The sequence below is a fragment of the Nesoenas mayeri genome, assembly GCF_963082525.1.
Source record: "Nesoenas mayeri genome assembly, chromosome: 1".
NCBI lineage: Eukaryota > Metazoa > Chordata > Aves > Columbiformes > Columbidae > Nesoenas > Nesoenas mayeri.
Window position 1 is genome coordinate 73,180,301 of NC_137541.1, and position 21,778 is coordinate 73,202,078.

The window sequence follows — 21,778 nt, forward strand, 5'->3', positions numbered from 1 at the left end:
ATCAGGGGGAGAGAAAGGAAAATAGGCAACTTAAAAAAAATAAATTTATAAGAGAACGAAGAGTCTATAAAAAAATTCTGTGATATAAAAAATTACTTCAACTCTATTTTCTGCTTATAGGAGTTTCATGTTGGAGATAATGTCTAAATTTTCAGATGTAAATTTTTCACATAATATTTTATTTTTACCACTACTTTTGTCTTGTTTTGCCAGCAATTACTAACGGTGAAGCCTACTGCATGCTGGTTTATATTGGATGGTCCCCATTGTATGAGACAAAACCCCTTCTCCATTATAGCATTGCTTGATTCTACAGTGCCACACCATGATACATAAACAACAGATTCTGGTAGGATGAAACTGAACCAGAAACCAGGCTGCACAGAAAGACTCTGCTCTTATTCAACATAATTACAAAATGAAATTGAGAAATGTATAATGAAATATCCTGCTTTTATGTACAAATCGTTGCTCATTACTTTGCCAAGTTTGCTTCCCAGTAGGGATCACCCCTCACAATTGTTAACCATTCATTGTTAGAAAAACAATGATCATGGAAAAAAATGATCATGGACTCCTAAGAAAAGCTTTCTTGTAATATGTTACGGCAAGGGGGGGAAAGGGACCAGCTCAGCAATTACAATAGTTTTTCCTTTTGGGTTTTAACTGGGCCCACACATCTTTGAATGAAAAAGGCATCATTTTCACAAAGCTACCATTATATACAAGCAACGAATTATTCCTATGCAACAGGCAGTACTGTGGATAAGAACCCAAAATCAACAATAAAAACTAAAAGGCAAAACACCTGAGTTGCTTTACTGAAGTTTCCATTTTAAGTTTGTTTTGTACCTGGAAGCAATTGACATGAGCTGTTGCTTCTGTGGACATTTATGTACTTCATAGTTTCCTAGGTAACAATGAAATACCTACGAGACTTCACTTAGCTTCTGCTGTAAACCTTCAAAGCTAGAACTATTCTTCTGAAACTATTGCTGCTAAACACTTGCTTTCATGATGCTAGCTAATTGCTATAATCCCTTGTATTCTCTCCTTTGTTCTCTACTTCCTTTGACCCCCAAAACACACACACAGAATAACTCTGAAAGGTACTATTTACGCCCCTCCACCCCACCTCTGGCTAGTACAGCAGAACATATATGTTGGGCTGTGAATATTGCTTTGAGCTTCTCAAGGACAGTGTGCTAAGATGTCCCAACTGTGAATAAAATGACAGGTGCACGGTCGCCTGGTTTTGTCCAGCTACCTGGGCTTCCCTGACCCTCTTTGGTTCTCCTGCTTTCTGGGTCAGGGGTGGGGGAACAGAGAAAACAGATTTCTGGCATAAATAAAAGTGACTCTGTGCACTTGAGACATAGGCATGTCAGAAGGCCACAAAACTGAAGAAGACATTGCCTTCATGATGCCTCTCCCCATACAGCAACTTTAAATTTGGCTTGGGCTTGTCCTAGAAGGACAACAGTACAGTAGGGTAGGCTTCCAACCCCATATAGTGCTTTATTTTCAGGAATTGTCAGTGCATATCAAAAAACAGCATTGTAGTCCAAATCTCTCACCAAAGACAACACAGAAAAGATTTTTTACCTTTCTTCTCCCTTACCCAAACCCCAAAAGAACCAGATGCACCGTGCTAATCAGATTCAGAAACCTACTAGGAAAATCAAAAGGCTTTCCCAGTCTGTTGCTGAGTGGAGAGCCATATCTCATGAAAGCACTTTGTGGCTTCAGATGACAGCTTCCCACCGCAGCTCTGAGGGCTGCTATGCACAACCTCATCTTCTTGCTTAGTGGGTTTAAAGTTACAGGTTATCGTGTGGGATTCAAGAGAGTCCAAGCTCTGCCACTAGACCACCAAAAGGTGGTGTGCCTATCTCTACCTCAATTTTCAAAGCAGGGTGTGCAGTCCTGTGAAAAGCTCAGGCATATATTTCTCACTCTAGTCTAGAAACACCCAATAACCTTTCTCACAGCATCTTTTATGATATTTGCTTCTTGTTCCAGCTCCAAAATTGGAGAAAAATCAGATATGTATGATCCATCCTCCCAAAATGCACATGCACATACAGTCTCGTTATCAGGAATGAGCTACTTGTGCCTGTTTTTGCTTTCAGTCACGTTGCCCTCTTGAGGCCAGTTTATAAACATTAGACCAACTAACACCGTGCAAACAAGACTAACTTCAACACAAACTTTCAGCTCTACTGGTAAGTGTGCATTTTCAGAGAATAAACATCAGAGCTTTAGATTACATTGTTAAAATGCTATTTATCAAGGAGCTTTGGCCTTGACTGCACCCTAACCAACTAAAACATGAAGTCATGAGCTGTAGTCCTTGTTACTCCAAAGGTCAGGCATATACAAGCATGTCAGTCCCTTTGGGGCTTTACATATAACCACCAACAAACACTGCAAGGGTTGTGAGATATGGACTGTTGAAACCTAATTTTTCCTTTTTTTGTATACAACATAGCCTTGGGATGATCAAAGGTTCAAACACAACTGTGAGATAATCAAGAATGATGACCAATAAGATGTCACAGGTATCTCGTTAAATAGTGCACAGTAAAGGCAATGGCTCTTGGTTTTGTTCCCAAGGCTATTCATAAATTTGGATAACCACTGCAGCACTCAGGCCATTCCTTAGTACTTCACAGAAGACACTTACAAGAAAATCAACAACAACTATATCATCACAAGAATTTGCAACGGCAAAATGAACTCAGCTGTTGTCAGATCAGGAAAGATATGTTTCTTTCATGGAAGCTAGTTACAGACATTACACAACCAAAAGGGTAAACCAAATATTTTGGAGACATACTTCCTGTCAAATTCTTTGTAGGCTGTTTGTAACCATTTCAGAGATGGTTTATTCAGACTCTTCAGGCCATAGTGAAAGTAGACAACTGTATAATCATTCTCTACATACTGGTCCAGAGTATACTTTAAGTACCTGAGGAGAAAGATAACATTTTAGTTTTAAGACAATTTACTGGACAAGATTTTTTTAAAGCAGCAGCTGAGAAACAAAATGTGCTATCTTTGCACAGAAAGCTAGTGACTGCAAATTCCCATTTGCTTTAATGTATTTATCTAATAAATTAATCTTTCTCTAGTGGCAGTGTTGCAAATAATTCTACATCACTACAAAGCCTGAAATTTGAAAAGAATACATTTAGTTACAAAAACTATGGTGCTCATGATTCACTAAGAGATGAAGATGGGACTGTGTTTTCCAATATTTTTTTTAAAAAGATGCATTTTAACTGACAGCAATTTCTATTTTGCTTTCTTCTGGTCTTCATAAATCCCTTCCTTTTTGCCAAGCAAATGCTGTCATTTTAACTTGTCAAAATTAAGAATAAATCTTGGGTTTTCTTCTCAATTTAAAACTTTTTAAATTCTTGAAAAATCCATTAGCCCTAATTATGGCCAATTACGACTTGTTACTGTAAACTTGTTTTCTTAAATATATTTGCCTTTCTCTTGTTGTGGGGACTGTGTTCATAGATCATTTCCATTAAAACTAATTTAAAGAGCTACACTACTTACCCCATCTTGAAATAATACTGCATGCTTTATAAGCAGATTTCTGTGTGTTCATTCTGTTATGGTATAGTTTAAGATGCTTTTCCCATTCTCATACAACTGAGAACACTATATGCCCTATTACACAGCTCAATGATTCAAATAAAGCAATGATGGAGGAGTACAGTCTGGCCTCATCTCTTGCTGTGTCAGATTTCAACTTTCTCATGTCATTCTCAATGCTATCTTATTATTCTGTAACAGAGCTCCAGCTACTGCTCGTAATTGTATATAAGCGATTTTCATTCAATGAAATAGATAATTCCATGTGTCATTTATTAGACTGTGGCTACGTGCAAGTATCAAGGCCACTTTGACTATCCACCTTTGCATGGAAAAGCCCATAACTTCACTCTTACGCTTTACTCCCACAGTCTCACTTATCTGCTTATTTCATCAGCCTCATTTATCTGCTTATTTCCTCAGCATACTGTAAATCTTAGACTGCAAATAGCCTGGGACAAGGACTGCCAGTGCAATTAATATAATGCTGTTTTGATCCCTGACTTAAGTATTAACAGTATGTAAATGGAAGAAGTAGTCATTCAAGACCTTTTAAAAAAGAGTCTGAAACTAAAATACATCTAAGCAGATATTCTTACATACAGAGTGTCCCATGTTATATTTTACAGCATGTAAATTCATTGGCGTATTGTATACAGGAAAGCCTGTAATTCTAAAAATAATTGAGTGTGGGCATAAAATAACCAGTGCTTTTGTACAGTCTTTTACCTGTTCCAAGGTAATTCCAGAATTGCAGGGACATTACAACAGCTTTACCAAATCAACTCTTTAAGTGATTTTATCAGAAAACACCTATTGGTCTGGGCCTAGTCTGCAGTTTTTCCTCAAAACTCAACATCTGGGTCTAACTACCCAAAATCAGATCACTTGACAGTTAAATTGCTAGCTTCACATCCAGACACGTGACTTCATTTCTCTCTTAGCACTGACTTTCCGAGTGAATTTGATGTGGGCTCAGATACAGGAAAACACGTCAGTGTTCAAGTCCAGAAGGGTCTAAGGGCTGGAAATCCTAGTTTCATCACAGTGTCTCCTCGCAGAACTGAGGAAGGCTCCTTCGTTCTGGTAGCAATGTGGTTTGTCACACTCCTTTCTTTTGCATTTCCTAGACATCACCGCAGGTAGCTCTTCCAGGTGAGGAGCTGACTGGTGTCGCTCTTCCTCCCAGGGGCTAACACCATCTCTATGCTACATGGGAATCTCTGACTTAAAGCTGTGGAAACAGTCTAAGTGTGAAGAGTGTACCAATGAAGCAACATGGTCTCCAACACATCTCTTAAATAACCTGCCTTCTAATCCCTCCCTGCTCCTGAAAAGCTGAGATAACAGCACTTCGGCCCTTCCCAAAGGTGGTGGGTACTGTTGGTTGAAAGGTGCTCACACGTTTTGGCAATGGAGGCTGCACAAGAACTCCAAATAGGTTTAAAATGCTTTATACAGACAGGACTCTCATGGCAGAACAGAACCTGTAGTGACAAACTACATGCCCTGGTATCTTGCTGCAGCAAGTTTATAAGGAAGAATGTTGTGATTTTTACATATTCATAACTTCTTTAAATGCAAAACCCCAAACATTACAAAGTGAGATACATATAAAATGTTAAGCATAATATACTGTACATAATACAGGTATTTTTATAAAAGAAGAAAACCACTAAGATTTAAATAACTAAACAACGCTCTTGTTGAGTGACTTAGGACATAAAGTATAACAAATTAAGACAAACTGCTATTCATGAGAACCTATGTACAGAGCACTAAAATACTAGAATTTCTCTTTCATTGGTCCTCATAATAACTTTGATTTTTAAAATACAATCAGAATTCATTAATAAAAATCAAGATGACAGGTTGATTTCAGTACACAGTGAATTGCTTCTTCTAGTCAAGATTGCAGGTGAAGTAACTGTGGCAGTTCCATCAACATCTCATTCACTTAATAGTAACACTAGTAGGTCTTACATCCTTTTTTTCATTTCATTCCTTGCCTCCTGCTTCTCCTCCCTGAAAGCTCATTCACCTGGAAACAAGCTAATAGAAGTTCACATATAAAATGTAAAGCAGTCCATGCAGGAGACTGAAATAAACTTACTCCAGCAATCTGGTGTGATTGAGCTGATGGGAGGGGGGCATACGGCAGCAACTGAAGGTAATCACCTTCCTTCCAGAATTGTCATCACCTAGTGAAGAAAACAGTTAGTAAAGATAAAGTTCATTTACTTATGCAATGGGACCTCAGTGATCTGAAGGAATGGTTTCTATCTTCTGATATTTGGGGCTACTATCTCCCATCATTACTCAAAACATATTGCAAAACTTCACTGTGAAATCACATGTTGCCTACAGAAAGCAACTTGGCCACGGCTGCAGTGACATGGAGCAGCTGCTGGGCAAATGAGGAAGCCAAGGTGAGAAAGTCATATTCAGAGGTGGTTGATGGTGCTCAGCTCCTGACAGGGAACACTAAAGCCCACTTGCAGCAGTCAGTTGTGGAAGAGAACATACCTGCTTTCTCTGGTAGTCTTGGAAGTGATCTGTGCTCAAACTCTTCGTGCTTTATGTCTGGGATTTATGAGAATACCTCTCTGCCTCTGAGCACTTTGGGCATCTCCTTTGTCACACATCTATGTCAGATTTTTTTTAAATCAACTTAAGCTTTCTTAGATACTCTTTTCCAGAAGCACTGCTACGTTCAGATCACAATTAAAATAAAACAAGCAAGGCATACAAGCATGCTTTTCATAACCTGGAGACCCCTAAGTGTCCATCCCTTAGTTCCTCTGACAAAGCACATACTGCTGCACTCAAGTTCATTTACTCTTTGCCACGTGACAGCTTCACCCACACTGTGTCTATAGACAAAGCTGATGTTCATGCCATGACCACCTGTCCTGGTTTTGTTAAAAACAAGTTTCTCTTTTAGTGAATTTGCCTATCAGCTAAAGCCTTCATATTAACTGCATTTTCCTGGAGAACCAGACACATGTTTTGGTAAACCTAGCAATGGAATGCAAACTTATTGATAAGCATGGATGGACATCTCGTGAGACGGACAACAAGAAACAGGTGGCCAAGAAACTGACCAACTGTGTATAACACTCCATTCACGTGAATACTTCATATAAAAGTGGGAGATCATGAGGATCTCGTCCCTTTCCTTTTGCCTTTTCCCTTCTGCTTATGGCCGACATTAGGAGAGGACCTTGCTAGTCGTCCCTGCGAACTGAGGCCTAGTGACAGACTGAATCCAGCTCCGGTTGGCTGCAGAGTCCAAACCAGGATTTTGGTTGCTGGCTCTGCAGTTGCTGAGACTTTCAGGATTGGTTTTGTATATATGGTATTATTTTCTCTATTCTTATTAGCAGCATTAGTAAAACATCTTTAATTTTTTCCAACTCTCTTATCTTTGTCCTTCTTTCCCTCCCGAACGCTTGTCCTTAGTGGGAAAGGGGGAGAGGGAGAGGCAAAAGGGGGGAATGGAGGGGAGAGGAGGTTAACAATACATCTGCCAGGGTTTTATTGTCACCCCACAATCTAAACCCTCGACGCCACCCCACACCCAAGTCCCACTATCTGGAAAGCCAGGCATGCAGGTTAAGTCATGATTGTACTGAAGGTAACTCAGCACTGGAGACTGTGAGGTGCTAGGATTTTAACACATATCTACATGAAAGATAAAATTCCTTTTAAAGAAATACAGAAACATCCCATGAAAATGTTGAGATTGAATTCGTATTTCAGACATTTTTGGTATAATTTCAATGTTCAAACTGAATTATATTTAATACTTGCTTCTATTGCCGCTAAAATATCAAAGTTTGGCTTTGATATCAATAGGAGTACAATAAAGCTATGAATTAGGCATTTTTTATAATTCTGTTGTTCCCCTTCCACCCCTAATTAACTAAGTAGCTGTACTATAGAAATAGAAAAAGAAGTAAAATTGGGGAAGTTAAATCTGAAACAGAGATACTTAAAGAATAAATAAAATTATAGGACCATTTCTATGAAAACTGGGCAGAACACCTTCAGATCACTTCTTAAGATGTTCTAATTTGTATTACTGATGTTGGTTCAACTTACTTGATCTGAATGAACACTCCCCGGCTTTGCAAAGACACATTATCCAGGAAAATCCACCACTGATGGTAAGTAATATCTTTTCTTTCATCCAACTCAGGAAGAGTTGGCTGTCCTCACCTGACAGGTTCCACGTTAAGAAAAAAAAAAAGTCCTGTATTTTGTTTGTCCAGTTCCTACCTAGTTGTGCTCAACAGAGGATGTGATGGGACAACATCTATCTAAACTCATTCAATTTTAGGTGCAGAAGGAGAAAAGGCAGGTAAAAGGTGAGATTAACACTGAATGATTTAGCACATATGAACACGAACTGGGAGAAACCTTCTGCATTATCAGTTCCAAGCCTATGTCATCACCAGGAGCTGCACCACACAATCCTTCCACTGATTTGTTGAGTTCTATCTTAAAAAACAGTTAGGTTTTTCTTCTTTCTTGCACCTCCTGCTCACTGCTTTGACAACCAGCAACCTGCCTTCTCAATCCCAATCTAAAAGTCATAGCAAATTTGTACAAATCTGTTTGTGTGACAATGACATCACCCAGCTTCTCCTTCAGTACTATGTACCATCCAAAAGGACTTTCTAGACAATAATCATATCCCACCCCACCAGCCTGTATCTTACTGCTTGGAAACAAGTTAGATCATCTGTCTCTTCCCAACCCAGCTGTTCCTTATCCTGTTCCAATCTGAATGCATCTTTTCTAAACACAGGTGACAAGAGTTAGATACTAAATTGCAAATGGACATCACATATAGGACTTAAAAATATTTCCTAATAATATAACATCATTGTCTTTACTGAAAAACAAGATTGAGTATTAATTGAACCTGAGAGCTACCTGAAAGCTGGATTATCTCTTATGGCCACTCCACTTTTATTTCACAGAAGATCACACCTCTCTTTTTTATTTATACAACCAGAGAACCTTTTGCTATTTGCTTTAACATCTTTTAAAAATGTAACTCAGCTTTAATTTTGGCAATTATCGCTTTAGTACTATAGTTTTGACTTCCAAAACACAACTTTCCCTGCTGGCTAGTTCCTTTGCCCTGTTCTTTTTTGGCTGACTGCTTCTTTTTATTGTCTTTCTCAAAAGTTTCCACAAGGCCTGGTGTCCCTTCCCGCACTAAAACTAAAATCTGAGTCCTGGGTTAAATAAGGTGCTTCAGCACAAATAAAGGAAGAATATGCACAACACCACAATTATATGTACCCGGGTATGTCTGCATATTGTTCTTAAACAGACCATTATTTATTTTCTGAAGTTATTTTTAAGCATCTTATTTGATATTCTCAGAGTACTTATGAAAACATTATAATATGACATACATTACTATGAATGATGTACTAAAATTAAATTAAAACATTAATAAAAGATTGTTCTCTAAAATGTGACTTATTTGTGAAAATATTGCTGTGTTACAATGCACTGTAGAATATTTTATTTGTTAGAGACAATCATTTTTATGAACAAAATAAATCTGAGAAAGGTTTCCACTTAAATTACTAAATGAGTCACTAATTGTTACTGTTGGTCACATTTGACTGCTTGAATTAAAAGCCAGAGAAAAATAACCAGCTTTATAGAAGACTGCAAACAGATAAACTTATAATATAAATAAACATAATTGCTCAGTTTAAATAGCAGGAAAACTGAGGCAGAGAAAATTTCTCAAAATTACCAGCAGATTATCTCATTCACCCTCCCAACAGTGCCACACAGGCAACAGGAGCAAACCAGAAAAAGTGAACGAAAACATCAACTCTATTAAAAACTAAACAAAGCAGTGCCAGCTTCCCATTCGTGATGACAGCTGATCATAGAACCATAGCATGGTTTGAGTTGGAAGTGACCTTAAAGATCATTCAGTTCCAACCCCCCTGCCATGGGCAGGCACACCTTCCACTAGACCAGGTTGCTCAAAGCCCCGTCCAGCCTGGCCTTGAACACTTCCAGGGATGGGGCAGCCACAACTTCTCTGGGAAACCTGTTCCAGTGTCTCACCACCTTCACGGTGAAGAATTTCTTCCTTATATCTGATCTAAATCTACCCTTCTTCAGTTTAAAGCCATTAGCCCTTGTCCTATCACCACACAGAATCATAGAAACATTTTGGTTGGAAGAGACTCTCAAGATCATCGAGTCCAACCATAACCTAACTCTAGCACTAAACCATGTCCCTAAGAACTTCATCTAAACACCTTTTAAACACCTCCAGGGATGGTGACTCCACTACCACTCCAGCTTTCTTGTAGGTACCCTTTAGGTACTGGAAGGCTGCTATAAGGTCTTCCTGGAGCCTTTGCTTCTCCAGGCTAAACAAGCCCAACTCTCTCAGCCTGTCCTCACAGGAGAGGTGCTCCAGCCTTCTGGTCATTTTCATGGCCCTCCTCTGGACATGCTCCAACAGGTCCATTTCCCTCTTACATTGGGGGCCCTGTAGCTGGACACAGGACTCCAAATGGGGTCAAACCACATGCAGTAGAGGCAGAGAATCACCTCCTTCAATCTGCTGGTCACGCTTCTTTTGATGTGGCCCAGGATGAAAGGAAAGAGGCAGTTCTTTATTCATAGGCATCAAAAATGTTTTGAACAACATCAAATTTTAACATGACCCATGGAGTGCTGATCAAAACAGAAGGAGGCTCTCTCCTTGCCTTCCATCAGGAGAACTGTGACTCAGCGCCCTGGGAAATGTCCATCGCATTTGCCAGAGGATTTGCTTCCCAGTCTGACAAGGATCCCATGACCTTGTGGATAGAATTTTTACACAAACAGGTGAAAGTGCAGTTATCTGCACATTCAAAGGAGAGCGTTAACTGCAAGTATGCCAATTTTAAATCAGCACAGAGTATATTTTTATCTTTCAAACGCCATATTTCCCTACTACTTGGACCTAAGTTAGAGCTGAAAGATGCTTTATTTTCTACAGGGGACAAAGCAAAAAAGAAGTGCAATTTCAGCTTTGCTCCTTGATGATTTTTTTTCAGGTCAAAAATGTAGCTTTGTATTAATGTATTTAATCCACAGTCTAATGTCATCAAACACTTTTGGATAAAGGCTGGTAACTTCGATCCTCCCTAGAAAAAGGAATTCTCCCCTCATCTTTCTGCACTGGTTTTGAGCTCCAGATATTCAGGAGGTATTCCCAAAGACCAAGTGCCTTCACTGCTTGGGTAGTCACACTCCTCTAGCCACCTACATATGCCTTTTTAGAAGTCACTGGCTCAGACTCAGCCCTCATGCACCAAAAAGTCTGAGGGACTTCTCTCACCCAAGGGTACAAGGCTCTTGCCCTTGGATCAGGCACTTGCTATTGTACAGACACATTCCCGGGCAGCCTCAGGATTATAATCAACCAGGATTATTTTCAACTGTGCTGGCCACAGAGCTACTCCTGGAAGCACAGCCTAGTGCAGCCAGACTCCTCCTCTACGCTCTGTGAGTAAAGAGGGGTGTGTAGAGCACACTGTCCAGAATAAGATTTATGTACATTAAAATTCAAACTATCTGCTGGGGTGGTATTTGTCTGGACTTCAATGAAACAGACATGAATCATACATCGCTTCTGAGATTAAACTTTGCAGTAGAAAAAATAAGTTACAGTAAGGCACAGGAAAAGGCAAGTGGGAAAGGGGATTGTTCTTAATTAACAATTTGGATGGCACAGCACTTTTTAACTGCTTCTTGCAAATGAGGAGGGTTTTTTTCTAATGATATAGCTCATTCCAATTTGCAAATTAGATCTTTTGAATGGTGTAATTTTAGCATGACTTTTTAAGAGCTTTTGTTCTGTTGATACTAAACATTGCTATTTTATAAATGAAAAGTGAAATACCACTTTACTTCACTGAAGCTTGTCATTATCACATTATAGCAAAGCGACATCCTAAAGTCAACAGAAGTTTTGCCATTGGTTTCAATGGGAGTAGAAGAAGGGTCAAAATTCAGGGGACTTGGCTTGACAGTGAAAACACTTGCTCACATCTTTGTTTCTTTGATAGATTTTAAGCTAGAGAAAGTGAGCCTAAACCTAAATTACACTATGCTAAATGGCCAGACAAACTGTGCTTTCGAGCCTCCTCCTATGCTCTGCAACTCAGGGAAGTAAAGGGTCACAAAAAAGCTACCACAAAGCTTCTGTGTTTTGCCTAGGCTGAGTAATGGACAGTAAATACACTCACAACTAATCCAATGTGGGTCTCTGCCCCTCCATAACGGCAAACTTGTGAGTTAAGAAATACACAGCCAAGATAACACAGCTGACTCCCAACATTAGCATGAGAAGCTTATACCTTTGGCTGTAGAGATTTAAGTTCTCTTTCTCCTGGCATTGATCACCTCAGCTGATCCTATGGAAATATATTACAATGGATATTAGCCATCTTAAAGATGGCTATTAAAATATTTATTAAAATATTTAAAATATTATTAAAATATTAAAATATTTATTATTAAAATATTTATTGTAGTGTTTACCCTTTGGGACAGAGACTGGATCCACTGAAGAAATACAGATAACACCACCAACCCTAAATTTCATGAGTCAACTTCTCTTGATTTCACAAATTTCCCTTTTTGTGTTCATTGCTATGGATTCTACTCATGTCCATCTGTTTATTTAAAAAAATAACTTTCTATGAGAGGATTGTACCTGTACTGCATCTAGCTAATTCTGGAAAATGCTAAAATTGCAATTAAAATCCAGTACATGCTCAGGTGGCTTTCTAAACAGAAATGACTATAAGTGAATGTCCAGGAGATTTCCTACAACACGAACTGTGTTCATTTCCCTCAGAAAGCAAAGATTGCCCATCAAAGATTCCTCCATGAGCAATTTTTCTTTTTAATTTTCTCTAGGAAAAATACTTTGCCATAGAAAATTTTCTTCATATCGGCTGAAAGCAAAAGCATAGCTTGCTTTTTGATGTAATTAATTATAATATTTACATTTCATCTATGCTCCTCTGAAACTATGTGAAGTAAGTCGAAACAAGAGCAAGTTAAATCCATTCTCTAACGTCAGTATACTTATTACCTGGCTGATTCTCTGGACTAGAGCAATGCTCTAGTCTTAAAATGGGCACTGAAAATCAAAACTGCTTTCAATGATGCAAAAGTAAGTATTCTGATAATGCACAGAAAGTGTAAAAAAAAAAAAAAGGAAAGTAAAGAAGCAGCAAAATAGTCAAACAGAAAGGGAATATTATTTACGTTTACTTGGTAAAGGGGAAATAGTGCTAGGCTTTTCTTTTTAATAAAGTATATTTGGGTGTAGGATGAAGTGTGAAGTGGTATATTTCACGTTCTGAGAAGAAAATAATTTGAGAAAGAAGCAGGAGGAAAACTGGTACAGACTGTGGAAAACAGAAGTTCAATTCCTGCCTAAAGGAACTGAACCCATGTTTCTATCACTCAGGTAAGTTCCCTCTTCACTAGAACAGGGAATATTTTTTATTGATGTCAACCTTTATTTTGGAGCTCCTCTCATAGCAATTGAGAAAAAGACACGACAATATTCAAATGGTTAGGACATGCTTTATAAAGCACAAAGCCCACCTTAGAATCTGCTCTTGTGCTGCAAATAGGTTGCGAGCCAGAGCCCTCAGCTTCCTGTTTCAAAAGCTGCCGAGTCTCAGGTCTCTCTAGTTGATTTTTTGTTTTCCCCAAAAGGCTAGTCATGAAATAATGTCAGAGATACTGATTTCAGGAATATCCTTTGGGAATTAAAGAGGAAAAAAAAAAAGAAAAAAAAAAAAGTAAATATTTTAAGGAAAAAAAAATCTTTAAAGCTCATTCTTTCCAGTGGCACTGCAATTTACAGACCACAGATCTGCTCCTGAACGTATCACAAGAAGTGGCAAAGCTGTCACTGAGATGGACTGAAAATTACTAGGACTTGTGTCTTAGGCTTATTAGGTATTTCACTGGAGTTTCTCCTTACATGCTCCAAAAACCAAATTACAACTTTACCTTTCAGAGTCTAATCTACATAATAGTATTTTAATCAGTTTCTAATGCACTGGTTCAAAATCAGAAAGGGGCATGAAATCAACTGGATCTCGAATAAAAATATGGACAGTCTACAAAGACTCAGGCCGGATACCTGAAATCTTTACATATAACTAGGAAAGCCATAAAAGGCTAAGAAGGGAAATATAGATTTAAAACAACTATGGACTTCAATTCCATTAAAATTTTTTGTCTAACACATAAAAAGATGTCACTGGCAGTTAACAAAAACAAAAGCATCAAGAGACAGAGTCCTCCTAAATAAGAATGTATTCAAAAAAAGTACTGCAAAAAGTTGTCAGCAATCATATTATAGAAAATATGGAAGCTTGATGCATCCTGTACGCTTATATGTCACTTCCTTTTTGCCCCAAAGAAAAATAATTTTTAGTTTCTTTTTAGGCAACAGATTGGATTTCTCCTTCAAAACAGAAATAAAAAGAACCAGCATTTCAGCACTAGTCCATTTACATATGTTTAGGGTATTCAGCTGCATATTAGTACTAGTGACATAAATCAGTCTGTAATTAATAAACAATTATTATAGCTTACATATTTTTAAAATGTCCCCTGTGCTTATTTAATTAATTGTATTTTCACACTGTACAAATACAACCTCAAAAATCTCATTTGCACATAGTCAAAGGTATTGTTATGGAAAGCAGGTATGAGTCATTTTAATTTGCGAGATGCAAGAAGGAATTTTAGATTCTTTTTAAACTAACTCTTGGAACCTAGATCACTGTAAGAGATGGATAAATTACTGCAAATATTTTCACCTAAATTCTTTCTTTTTCTTCAATCATTTCAAACAATACATCTCATTGTCTTTTAATCATAGAATTGAAACTGAAGGAACGGCTTTCAGAATTGATTTAAAACAGCTACTCCTAACACTGAAATTATGCTTTGTCTTATTCAAAAAGATTATTAAAACCATTACATACTAAGTACAAATGATTTAATTTTTTTTTTTTTTCAAAAGGGACTGGTCTTTTCCAAGATGGGAAGGAGATGTGAAGGACTCATCCCTTCCTCATTTGATTCTAAATCCAGAGATTGTTCCAACCTGACTCCACGCCCGTTAACACTGAGGATCAGGAGGTCTTCTTTTGTTGAGGTGAGGCACGGCTTCCCATCATATTTCACCTTCCCTGTGTTCTGCATTCACACTCACACTTCTGCATTCTCCTGCTAAACCCTCCTATCAGAGCTGTTTCACAGGGCGCGGGCTGCCTTCTGAAGCGCAGCTCCCAGCTTGTGCTTTGCATTTAAATCGTCCAGTAGACTTGCAAAATTCCATCATATATTTCTGTCTGAAATGGTAACTAAACTGACTCTTTTCTGAGCTTACACAATAGCTAGGGGACTTCATTTGCCCTACAAAAGACTGCAGTATTAAGGACAAAACCATCAGAGATAACCTAACATTACAGCCAAGATTCATCTTGTAAATACTTCTATTTGCTTCAGTGAATTTAAACCAGCAGTACACCTGATGTTTGGGGTTTATTCCAAGCAAACACTGATAGGGAGCAAGTTCCAAGATGAAACTTTAAAGATCTCTTTAAAAAACACTGTGGCTTTTGCTCCACTATACTGAAGCAAATTCCCATTCTCTAACACAGGAACAAGACATATGTGTAAGATGCAGCCAGGTGGGACTGCTCAGGAAAGGGCAGGCTGGTCATCATTCTGTCCCCACCACATTTTCTGTTTCACCATCAACAAAAGTGCAAATTTTTAAAAAGAGCTGTTCCAGTATATTTCATGTTCTCATTCCAAAATCTTCCCCTTTTTTTGTGTTCCCCCATCATTCCAAGTCAAATCACAGGGTCTTTCTGAGACTACGACAGTTCCAGTTTCTGTTTGCCTTGGTAGTAAACTTTTATTTATTTGAAACAGCAGGGAATGTCTTATTGGTCAGTTGAGGAGAACTTACTAAGATTTCCAGCTTATCCCCTCTGCCCCCAGTAGGGAGCTTTGGCCAAGCACAAACTCAGGGGTCTCATGGCTCAGCACCCGGCAGCTCTGCTCATAGCTGCAAAAATGATGATGGTTTCTCCAAGGAAAATAAACACTCAAGGACCCTTTAGAATTAACACCAGCCAAACCAGACAAACGTCAACTGTTTACAACTTCCAGGGCAGCTTTGAGTGAATGAAGAATAAGAAGCAACAACAGATGTACACTAAATAGCTGTGGCATGATTAAAGTTGAAGCAGTAAATACATGGCCCATCACAATTTGATGTCAAGTATACTAGCAGGAGAAAAAGAGTCTTGAAGATCTCTTTTAAAGCATTACTATGTAGTACTGCCTAATACAGCAGATGGAAGAGGTTCTTAGGTGGACAGTTATAGTGATGCTGGTGTATCCAGTGTGTCTGTTAACACATCTATTTCACACTTTGTCAGTTTGATTTCAATGGTGTCACTAATAACCTTCACATCTTGGTATTTCCTCCATCCCAAAACTGGTGCTTGAGTGAGAAGCATCCCAGTGGGTTGGAAGGTAGTAGCTTCTGAATCATAAGAATGTGAATCTGTTATTCCCTTGTTTATGGATTTGAGCCTTATGTTGGGATGTTAGTTTTGAGGAAGACAAAAGGTAATTATTATCCTGTAAATAAGTAGTTTCAAGAAGAGAAGTTACTAGGGGTAAAATCCTCCTCCCACTATACTCAGAAGTCAAATTAGCAAAGTCAAATGGATTTCACTGCCCTAGTCAATCATAACTTCACTAGAAGACTAGCTTTGCTAAAGATTATATTCACCTGGATGGCTCACTAAAGTATGAGGTACAGAAAGTGTGCACAATACAACACAATTTAGACTTCATTAGGGTGAGCAGGGTTAAATATAACTATTTGTTTCCCATTGTATACATGTCTTTAGTTCAGGATTGTGATTATTAATGCTATTTTAACAAGCACATTGGTGCCAAAAACAACCCAAAAGGAAAAAAAAATATGCAATGCATACTTTAAAGAGGTTCTTTTATATAATAAATGTGTCTGCATGTCTTACACATTGCCAGAATGTTTTAAAAATAAATAAGCTGAAACATTAAATCATACAGTATTCAAATATGCTATGTACCGATAGCTTCTCTCCATGTCACAACAGAAAGTCAGGTGATAAATGCAGTTAACATTTACATCCACAGTTTCCTTTCTGCCTTCTATTAGTTTTCATACAGTAACCTATATCTCTTCACAGTTGCACACCCTTACCAGGGCAGACTAGAAAACTGATTATGTGGGGCTAAACAACACTGCAGGCTGTTCAAAAAACATAAGACCTTATCAGTGAAACAAAGTACAGATCTGTTACAGCCACACTTAGACCTCAGATTATAATATATTGCTATAGTCATATTTTAAAGCAAGATAAAGCTCAAATATTTGGCTCATAATTCATCTTTAGAAAAGCACTGAGTTCACATATTACTATTCAGCTGCTTTTCAGGATGAAGGCTGAAAGCATCAACATGATTCCTATGAGGAGCAGAGTAAGAAAAATGTGGTAAGGAGTCTCATATCTGTGAAGCTGTAGTAATTTTCCAAACATACCTGCTAATTGGATGATGCCATGTCTCGCAACGTCATAGTAAGGGTGATTAATATTTAACTCGGGATCCTCAAGTGGCGGAGACGTGTTTGTTTCTTCCTGTTCTGACTGTGTATCTTCCGCTTCATCTTTCTGCAGTTCTAAAGGAGCAAGCAAGAATGCTTACAGTGCTAATGAACAAAGAAAAACTTTTGCCTCTGATAGATTATTGAAGGTTTGAATTTTAGCTCAGTTTGGCAAAAACACAGGCCTTTATCACCATTTGTTGCAGTTTCAGATAATTTTCTTGTTCTTTCCCCTTTGTCACATGTGGGAAAAGCAGCCCTTTAATACTGCAAAACTACTTTCACATCCTCCTTAAGATTACTATCTGCTGTGATGCTCACAAAAAATCTTGATAATGACTGGACAGCTGGCTAGCTCTGACCTTGCTATTTACAACTGCTGGTTTTGTATCATCATTTCCTACACTCCCACAATCTGCTTGTTGTATCCGTCTACAGCTTCTTATCTCTTACTTCAATGTTGTCCAAATGGGGGCGTCAAAGTTTCAGTGCGCTAACGTGTGTGCATTGACAGCTACTCCACATTAACACCCTTTGTGAACGCTCTCTGAGAGCGGACTCATTGCTACCCTTATGCAAAGTAAAATGCAAACAAATTTCCGTCTCACCTCCACCAAAATCCACTGTTTCCTTGAAATCCTTTCATCACCTGAAACTGCAATAGGCATGGTAGCCAAATGTCCATCTGGCATATATTCCAGTTAGAGGCCAAGCTAAGGTGTAAATGTTTGCTCAAAAGCCCAGTGAAATCAATGGGCATCCTTCCCTCAACTTCAGTACACTCTGGACTAGATCTTCAAGTTCAAATCTGCTCCGGACTGAAATAAGCAATACATGGTCAAACAATCTTGTTCCAGAGATTTTGGGTGTGGTTTGGTTTGTTTCTTGTTGGTTTCATCCCCCTCGAGTTTTTTCCAAACCACTGTAAGGTTCAAAAAGAGCTGATCTTAAGTACATATCCAAATGAACACAGATTCTGGGATAATTACTGTTACAAACGTTTCTATGCTATTCAAATGGTTTTCTAGAAACTGACTGGAATAACATTTTATTGACACATAAACACACAAGTGTCTTGGTGGGTTAAGACAAGAAAAGGTACATGTAGAGAGAAAAATTAATGTCTGATAAGGTGTATCACCCCCTACTGTACATTAACTTTTATCATGTAAGTTTTAATAAGGAGCAATGACTAGTTTTATCTATAACACTATTAGTGCCACTTCAAAAAGTACTTCAAGACTATTTTGCCTTCTGATCATCTACATTTTTCATATGGCTTGACCAGCACACAAGACATTAGGTATTGATTTTAGCCAGATTTATGTGCCAGTAGCTAATAAGTGTTAAGAGAAAAATACTTGCTAAGTATTTCAGAGTGCTTTCCACTCACAATTTCCCAGTATCTTTCTATCTTAAAAAAGCCACACAAAAGCTTTATTGTCTCATTTTTATTTTTAACATGATTTGTACCAAAAATGTGTTTCATAAGGATGAAAAAATGCCACTGGTGGCTGGGATTCTTGAAGACAAAGAGGAGCCAAGAACGTGTGTACTACTTTTACATTTCTTTATGTCTGAATTCACATTATAGCCTCCTCAGAAAATAAATCGGCAGTCCTATAGGAAAAAAAAAATATACACCTGCTTTTAGAAATATGCCATTAGAGTCATCCCTATACACACACAAAAAAAGTTAAAATTCTTATTATCATCTCCAAAATGTGTATTTTTCTACCCTTTAAATGTGTAACATATATAAAAAGCTACACTAACCTTAACTGGAAAAGTATTCTTTCAATTTGAAGAATGTGTTTGTGCCAAGAGCCAGGAGGAATAATACAAACATAATGCAGGACATAAATTTCATTTTTTTTCCTCTTTTATATATTTAACTCATGTCAAAACTCAGAACAAGAAAAACACTATTTTGTTTCGTAGTGTTTGGTTTTTTTTTTTTCATGTCTGAACACAGTAATCACCTAAAGCAACAAGAAGTTGTAAAAGGGAGGGGGAAGAAGAAATAGAAAATGCTAGTCTGTGTGGATGCAAAGCATGAGCTGTGAAGCATTTACCAGAATCCACAGAAACTTAACAGGCTTTATTAAAAGTGCTATGTATATTCAAGTTAAACACAACAGAAACAACCAGTATCCTAACTGCAGCCTTTGATACAGAGAGGGAGAAGCCAGCTCCTTCTGCAAAAAGTTATTTTGTACTACACATAAAAATAGATGCATTTCCAAAAAACAGAGGTAAGGATTTGTAAACAAAGCCTGGAGATGTAGTAAATAACTAGAGAGGCAAAGTAAGGACACATATTTATTCGTACTGCAGTTATTCACAGGGACTAAAGAAGTACCAACATTTACTGAAAAGCTAGTTAACCCTAACCTAGTAAGAGAAAATAATTGTTTGTTTGTTTGTTTTTAATGTGTGAACAAAAGGACTGGAGCTCAAAAGATGCTTCATAATAAACATTAAAAAGAAAAAAAAAAGATTAATTATTCCAAACTGAGGGAGACTTCAGCTCCATTTTTCTCGTGCAAATGATGGAGTTTATTGTCCTGCTCCATAAGGCACAGCAAAGGATCATCTGTTACTACGCACACTGTTACTACTGCGCAACCCAGGCTGGGAAACAACATGAGGGGCCTGATCCACATGTCACCAAGGCTGAGGGTAAAATTGCTTTCAGTGAATTTTAAATCAGGCTGTAGAAGTAAAAAGCCAGTCTGCTGCTGAAAGGCATGACATGGAGAAATCAGAATGAAGGTGAGGGACAGGGAATGGGAGGTGGAGGGGAAAAAAAAATAAAAATAATAATAGTAATAATAATAAGGGGGAAAAAAAAGCAGCTCTGGAAGACTCTTGTTCTGGGGTTCAGATTGGCATCCTCAAAAACTCCAGGAAAAAAAAATGTAACACTGATCTTTCCAAATGGTGAGGCCCCTAATGCCACAGTCATATTGCTCAGCTCGACTAACATCTTTGGAGATATCATGCAATACAGCAATCTCTATGCTCATTCAATACTTGTCTCTTTGGAGTAATGACTCCCATTTGTGCCACAATATGTGATGATGGTGATATTCCAATAGCCTAGAATTGCACTAGGAACATCTACCAATAATTCATAAAAGCTGCATGTATTAAACTAACCTTCAACCCTAATGGCTTTAATAGGGTACACATCAGTACAGCAGCTGTAACTCATACTGGATTGCTCAAAGAACTGTTACCGAATGTTGGTGAAGCCTCTCACTTACTGAAGATGCTCTATTAAATCACCTGTAACTCTACACAGATGCCATTTGAAGTATAATAAAAAATATTTACCTATTTCAGCTAACTTCTCATAGTCAATCTCAGACATGTTATCTCTTAGGAGCAAGTCTATGCAGATCTCGCTAACCGATTCTTGCAGGATGAAATGGTCCTTGGGTCAATCCTACAAAAATAAACACAAGTAGCTGTCATCACAAAGTGGTATATTTTACCCACTACACAGATAAAAAAGGAAAAAAAAAAAGAAACAATACCCCTGAAATCCTACTGCCCAATTATTGCTGAGGAACCAGCTCATCGGATTTTGGTTACCATTTTCTTAAAACATAGTGTATTATAGAAGTATTTTCAAACAATGGTCCATAAAAAAGAAAAGCTATGTATAATAGCAAGACTTCCAACAAATTGACCTGTTTGTTTTTTGTTTTTTTTTCCAGGGCGTTTGTTCCACAAAATACGTACATATTACACATTTTTAATGATAAACATCATAACTGCAGATTAATCACTTCTGGAAACAACTTAAACCTTAATGTTTTCTTAATTTTATATCTTTGGTGAAGGAGATAGGTATACTCCATACCCTCACACCAAAGTCACTTATTCTACAGCAGTTATAAGTTTTATTACAGGAAACATTCTATACCTCACATTTCACATGAAAGAGGTTCATGAAAATTTCAAGTGAGCATTAACATATAAAAAGCTGAAAAAACAGCAGATCCTGTGTGTAATCACTGCTTTTTGTCATACGCTCTGCAAAGTGCTTTGTAAACAGAATACTAAGTAACACACCCAAAGTGAGCATCAGGAGTGAAGAATATGATTTAGAAGATCTGCTTTCCCAAGCAGCTGCTCCAAAAGGCAAAATAAGTACTTCCTTCACATTAAAAATCCAAACTCGTGTGTGGAGATTAGAAAGAAATTGAGCTTTTGTAACTCTCCTTTTAATTTAATTTAAAACCATGGTTTTAAACCAGTTTGGTTCCAGCTAAACATGTTAAATAAAAATAAAACCAGGCAAATTCCTGGCTTGGCTGTTGAGAAAAGGTATACACAAGTATGTTTTTCTCCTCTGGCAAGAGGTTAGATTTTGTATTCCTGCTTCAAAGCACTGAAACTGGGAAG

The 21,778-nt window shown here is 37.8% G+C and overlaps 1 protein-coding gene across 1 annotated transcript in view; it reads right to left on the reverse strand.

Annotated features, from left to right (window-relative positions):
- ARHGAP8 (Rho GTPase activating protein 8) overlaps positions 1 to 20,982 on the reverse strand; it is a gene marked incomplete at its 3' end in the record, with an annotated part of 60,778 nt that extends 39,796 nt beyond the window's left edge. The window contains exons 1-4 of the mRNA XM_080364041.1: positions 20,702 to 20,982; positions 17,300 to 17,437; positions 5,723 to 5,810; positions 2,840 to 2,971 (exon numbers count right to left, since the gene is read on the reverse strand). Of these exons, the coding sequence (XP_080220167.1) occupies positions 2,840 to 2,971; positions 5,723 to 5,810; positions 17,300 to 17,437; positions 20,702 to 20,738 (395 nt within the window). The 5' untranslated portion in view covers positions 20,739 to 20,982. The remainder of the gene's footprint in view (positions 1 to 2,839; positions 2,972 to 5,722; positions 5,811 to 17,299; positions 17,438 to 20,701) is intronic.
- Positions 20,983 to 21,778: the final 796 nt, after the last annotated feature.